General features: G+C 43.7%; 1 protein-coding gene across 1 annotated transcript in view; it reads right to left on the reverse strand.

The window, feature by feature from the left end:
* The window catches only part of LOC119594641 (sodium- and chloride-dependent betaine transporter-like), a 41,020-nt gene that overhangs the window by 21,174 nt on the left and 18,504 nt on the right, over positions 1–1,342 (reverse strand). The window contains exon 7 of the mRNA XM_037943690.1: positions 59–242. Coding sequence (XP_037799618.1) covers positions 59–242 — 184 coding nt within the window. The remainder of the gene's footprint in view (positions 1–58; positions 243–1,342) is intronic.

Raw genomic sequence — 1,342 nt, forward strand, 5'->3', positions numbered from 1 at the left:
ACGTTATCATTACCACTACCACCATTATCACTATTTCTCTCATTTCTGATCCACGAACCTCATGCAGTTATTGTTGAACTTGTTGTAGGAGGAGAGCGTGATGAGGCAGCCGAAGGAGACGCCAAGGGAATAGAAGATCTGAATGGCGGCGTCGCTCCACACCTCCACCTCCTTCAGGCGAGAGAAGTCCGGCTGCAGGAAGTAGAAATCGATCCCTTTCATCGCCCCGTCGAGGGTGATGCCTGGAGATAAAAAAGAGGAGATGAGAGATAAGGAGGAGAGGTTAAGAGGTAAGACGGAGGGATAAGAGAAGAGAGATGAGAGAAAAGAAAGGGGGAGAAAGCTAAAGCAAAAGGAGAACGGGGTGGGGAAGTACGAGGTACGAAAAAGGGATAAAAGAAGAGAGATGCGGAATAAGTAAGGGGGGAATAGAAGTTTTAAATAAGAGGAGGGTGATGAGAGATAAGAAGAGGGAGATGGCAGATTAGGAGAAGTAAGAGATATGAAGGAGGGATAAGAGGAGAGAGATGAGAAATAAGAAGCGGAGAGAAGAGGCGTTACGTAAGAGGAGGGAGATGAGAGATACGAAGGGGAGGTAGTAAAAGGAAGATGAGAGGTAAGATGGCGAAGTAAATAGATGGAGGCAAGGGATAAGATGGGGGGGGGTAAAAGGAGGGAGATGAAAGATAAGAAGGGATGTGAAAGGAAGGAATAGTTTCTTCAATTTTGAATCAACTTTAGGTTCGAAAAAATTAAAGCTGTATCGTTAATTTTCACCTGTACTGTATCAGCAAAAAATAGGCCACTTTCTCACCAGAATGACATGTTGCCTGTGGCAAGTGACACGTGGCACGGTGATTTCGGACCAAGGTTACACATGGTGCGTGTCAGGCTATTTTCACTTAGTTCATAAGATGGAACATTGGAGGAGGATGATGTTATGATGGTCCTAAGTACTAAGGAACTTTACGACAATCATTTAATTGTCACACAGTGGAATAAGGTGGGGGACTTGTTCCAATACCCCCTTCTTTCTTTGTCCAGGGAGTGGGAGGGTTAAGTTTGGGTGACTCCGAGCAGAGACTACTGTGCATCAATATAGGGTCACCTGCACTCCTACTTGATACACCCGTTTTTGATGGACAGCATTCGCGTACTGCGTACGATATAAATGAATTGGAGTATGAGGTAAACCAAAATTCCCCTCATTTATTTATGCAGAATATTGTTACTGTACTGAAATGATGTATCACACAATCATTTATATTTCTCCACAGTTTGTTGAATGTTATGTTAAATGGTTCATTACCTGGAAGAGGCATGACCGCGCTTGATTACTTTC

The sequence above is a fragment of the Penaeus monodon genome, chromosome 34 (assembly GCF_015228065.2).
Source record: "Penaeus monodon isolate SGIC_2016 chromosome 34, NSTDA_Pmon_1, whole genome shotgun sequence".
In the NCBI taxonomy this organism is placed as follows: Eukaryota; Metazoa; Arthropoda; class Malacostraca; order Decapoda; family Penaeidae; genus Penaeus; species Penaeus monodon.